The 4,271-nt window shown below is 54.8% G+C and overlaps 2 protein-coding genes across 2 annotated transcripts in view; both read left to right on the forward strand.

The window, feature by feature from the left end:
- Positions 1-2,020, forward strand: part of puf60a (poly-U binding splicing factor a) — a 10,828-nt gene extending 8,808 nt beyond the window's left edge. The window contains exons 8-10 of the mRNA XM_008402682.2: positions 954-1,065; positions 1,137-1,357; positions 1,423-2,020. Coding sequence (XP_008400904.1) covers positions 954-1,065; positions 1,137-1,357; positions 1,423-1,722 — 633 coding nt within the window. The 3' untranslated portion in view covers positions 1,723-2,020. The remainder of the gene's footprint in view (positions 1-953; positions 1,066-1,136; positions 1,358-1,422) is intronic.
- A 1-nt stretch (position 2,021) lies between these two features.
- Positions 2,022-4,011, forward strand: LOC103460496 (kelch-like protein 18; the record flags this gene model as incomplete). Its single annotated transcript, XM_008402691.2, has 3 exons — positions 2,022-3,335; positions 3,605-3,853; positions 3,940-4,011. Coding segments are annotated over exons 1-3 (450 nt in total), but the record flags the coding sequence as incomplete, so codon positions are not given.
- Between the last annotated feature and the right edge of the window lie 260 nt (positions 4,012-4,271).

Below are 4,271 nucleotides of genomic sequence, written 5' to 3' on the forward strand. Positions count from 1 at the left end.
CAGAGCTGCAGCAAACTTTAACTGGACTGCAGGAAAAAGACACATATTGAATAGTTAATGTCACCATGAGAAAAGCTGCTGAGTTTAGCTTAACTAACKTTAAACATTTAAATCACAGTCGTCTCATGAAGATTTCTGATGTGAGCAAATAAATGTTTATGTTTGGTAAAAAACTTTTTAAGTTCACGAGACAAAAATTAGTTATTTAATTAAAATAAAGTTTTTTAAACAAACTTTTTGTTTTTAAAAAAGAAATCATTACAATTTTATTTTACTTAACTGAGGTTATTTTGTTTCATTGAATAATTAGGAAACAATTATCCTGCTTCCTGCTTCCCCCCCTCTGTACGTATCTGTATTCATCCACATCAATGCTGCTGCCTCCTGCTCTGTCCTCCTCTGAACTTTTACAGGTTACATTGTGGTGCATTCAATGTTGTCGGAAAAAAGATATTCATGCGCTTAATGTCCATTTTGCCATAACTATTTATTGAATTCATTGTCGCCAGCTGGGGTGGCAAGTAGATCCCAGTAGATCCCAGTAGATCCGCCCCTGATTCAGAGAGATTCCAGCTTCATCCTGTGCAGTGAATCCGTCTCCTCATTTTCTTCCTCACATTGAAACCTTCCAAACTAAAGCGGGAGATTTGGGAGCCATCTTACTTTCGACATATTAACAACAGTCATTGCCACCTGTGTAAACTGGTGAATGTTATAATATATTTATTATGTTTTATTTCTAACGTTGGCTCCTTGTTCAAACTGAACTAAATCTGGGTGAGCCTTCCTAGCGGGGCTGAACCCGGTGTTACCCCCAGCGCTAAAGCTAATATTAGCGGGCGTGGCCAGTGGGCGTGGCCAGCGGGCGTGGCCAGCGGGCGTGGCCAGTGGGCGTGGCCAGTGGGCGTGGCCAGTGGTGTTCCTACTGCCTCATTGTTTCTCTGGTTCGTCAGGATCCGGTTGGAGCTTCGCTGCTCGGACCTTTGGCCGGCCCGGCGCTCCTCTCCCAGCAGCTGGGACTCCCGCAGGCCGTCATGGCCGCCCAGGCACCGGGAGTCATCACAGGTGAGTGGGCCCCGCCGGTCCTCCCGGTCCTCCCTCCATCCGGTGCCGCTAACTGCCGGCTGCCGTTCCAGGCGTGACCCCGGCTCGCCCCGGCCTGCCGCAGGTGGGGCTGGTGAACCCGGTTCTGGCTACGCCTCCATCGGGCTCGGAGCCCCGGAGGAAGGAGGCGGAGTCTCAGCTGGAGGCGCAGCAGGAGGCGGCGTCGGAGCCGCTCAGCGAGCAGGAGCACATGAGCATCAGCGGCAGCAGCGCTCGCCACATGGTGATGAGGAAGCTGCTCCGCAAGCAGGAGGTGAGCCCGACCCGATCGGAACGAGGCCTCGGCCCCGACCTCTGACCTCTGCCCTCTGCCCCCAGTCCACCGTCATGGTGCTGAGGAACATGGTGGGCCCCGAGGACATCGACGACGACCTGGAGGGCGAGGTGACGGAGGAGTGCGGGAAGTTCGGCCAGGTGCGGCGGGTCATCATCTACCAGGAGCGGCAGGGCGAGGAGGACGACGCCGACGTCATCGTCAAGATCTTCGTGGAGTTCTCGGAGGCGGCGCACCGGAACCGCGCCATCCAGGCGCTCAACAACCGCTGGTTCGGGGGCCGCAAGGTGGCCGCCGAGGTCTACGACCAGGACCGCTTCGACGCCAGCGACCTGTCGGCGTAGAACCTGCCCGTCTCCATGGAAACGCTTCTTCTCCTGCAGGCTGCGTCGGACCGAGCCGAGACGGGCTTCCTCTCAGAACCGAACGTTCTGCCGATCCGGTTCTGGACCGGAACCGGCTCCATCCGGGTCGGGGAACGAAGAGCGAGTGGTTCTGGTTCGGACGGGACTGCTGTGGCTGGGTTCGGACCGGAACCGGCCTCTGTTCTCCTGGATGGGCGAACCTGAACGTTCCCGACATGAATTCTCAGAACCGAACAGAACCGGGCCGGGTCCAAATGAATAAATGTTTTCCAGCTGTTTAAATGTTGTGAAGCTGCTCTCTGATTGGCTGATTGGACCGGATCCACCGGACCCGGTCTGATCAGAACCATCCACTGACCTGGGTCGACCCGGTCCAAACCGGAAACCTCTGGTCCCGCTGCGTCGTCATGATGACCCGGGTTCTGTCCGGATCCACTGGCCGACCAAATGGGTTCTGGAGCGGCTGGTTCTGGTTCTTCTGCTGTCTTTGTTTTCTGTTTTAGAAAGTTGGAATAAAATCACTCCGGAACCGGACCTGGGCCGGATCAGGTTCTGCAGGACCGGGTGAACATTGGGGCTTCCACAAAGTTCTGATCGGCCTCCAGAACCGGATCCAGCTGCTCGCCTTTACCGGTTCTGGAAAGGTTCTGTTCGCCATCAGTAGATAGAGAGGTCAGAGTTCATTTGGGTCAGAACCAAAGTTCTCACACCAACTGCAGAACATGTTCTGGTCCGGTCCGTTCTCCCTAAAATCAGAACTGAGCTCAGCGTCATGACAGGTCCAAACCCAGATCCGGTTCTGATCCAGTTCTGTGTTCATGACAGAACTGGTTCTGCTGCTGGTCCATGAAGTTCTAGATGGCCTCAGTGTTTCTGGACCAGTCGGAAACAATCGGGCCCTCAGAGACCTGCTGACCTGGCGTTTCCAGAACCAGAACCAGGAGAGGATCAGAACCTGACTGAGAACAGGACTGTTAGAAGCCTTGGGTCAGAACCGAGCCCATCTGGTTCTGATCTGCGTTAATATCTGGATTGCTCTGGGTTCTTTGGAGAAGCTCGACCCAGAAGAACCAGGTCATTCGGTTCTGCTCAGCCTTCCTGCGGTTTTGTCCAGACTAGAACCCATCCGGACCAGGAGAAGATGGACCGCAGCACCAGGCTGCAGTTCCGCCTTCCGGCCAGCAGGGGTCGCCCTCGGCTGGGAGGAAGTTTTCACACTAACACGGTTCAAAGCTTCAGGAAGCCGAACACCAGAACCAGACCCGACACCGGATCATGAATATTTGTTCTGAGCTGCAAGTTCGGGATAAAGTCCAGATGAACCGAACCTCCAGAGCTGAGCAGCACTTTTCAGCGGTAGAAACGGACCAGACTGGCTCACAGCTTTTATTTTGAAGTCTTGCCCGCTACGCCGGAAGTGTGCGTACGGCGGCTCGCAGGACTCGGTCCGCCTCCAGGTCATCATGGGAGATTCCGTGTGCGAAGAACTCGAGGACCTGGTCCACTTCTCCGTCCCAGACCTGCCCGCGAGAGGGTACGTCGTGATGGAGGAGATCCGACGTCAAGGCAAGCTGTGTGACGTCACCCTCAAGGTAAGAAGCGAGACGCGCGAGGCTGCGGTTAGCTCACGAGCTGCTGGAATGCTAACTCGGTGCTAACTGGCTAACAGGACAGACCATTGAGAAACAGCTGATGTATTGATTATAGGTGACGGATCACGTGATTACACCTGTCAGTAGACAGGAAGTGGATTACCTGACCTATTGCTTAGCAACTAATCGGCTTTCATCGATCAGATCACAGCTGTTAAATGAAGCTGGAGGTCCGTTGGTTCTGGTTCTGACCCGGATCGTGTCTGCAGGTCGGGGAGCATAAGTTCAGCGCTCACCGCATCGTCCTGGCCGCGTCCATCCCGTATTTCCACGCCATGTTCACCAACGACATGGTGGAGCGCAAGCAGGACGAGATCCTGATGCAGGGCATGGACCCCAGGTACACATTCAGTCTGTTCCCAGTCTGTTCCCAAGCTGTTCCCAGTCCGTCCCAATCTGTTCCCAATCTGTTCCCAATCTGTTCCCAGTCTGTTCCCAGTCCGTCCCAGTCCATCCCAGTCTGTTCCCAGTCCGTCCCAGTCTGTTCCCAGTCCATCCCAGTCTGTTCCCAGTCTGTTCCCAGTCCGTCCCAGTCTGTTCCCAGTCTGTTCCCAGTCCGTCCCAGTCTGTTCCCAGTCCGTCCCAGTCTGATCCCAGTCTGTTCCAGTCCATCCCAGTCTGTTCCCAATCTGTTCCCAATCTGTTCCCAGACCGTCCCAGTCTGTTCCCAGTCCATCCCAGTCTGATCCCAGTCTGTTCCCAGTCTGTTCCCAGTCTGTTCCCAGTCTGTTCCCAGTCTGTTCCCAGTCTGTTCCCAGTCTGTTCCCAGTCTGTTCCAGTCCATCCCAGTCTGTTCCCAGTCTGTTCCCAGTCCGTCCCAGTCCATCCCAATCTGTTCCCAATCTGTTCCCAGTCCGTCCCAGTCTGTTCCCAGTC

The sequence above is a fragment of the Poecilia reticulata genome, unplaced genomic scaffold (assembly GCF_000633615.1).
Source record: "Poecilia reticulata strain Guanapo unplaced genomic scaffold, Guppy_female_1.0+MT scaffold_249, whole genome shotgun sequence".
Taxonomy (NCBI): Eukaryota; Metazoa; Chordata; class Actinopteri; order Cyprinodontiformes; family Poeciliidae; genus Poecilia; species Poecilia reticulata.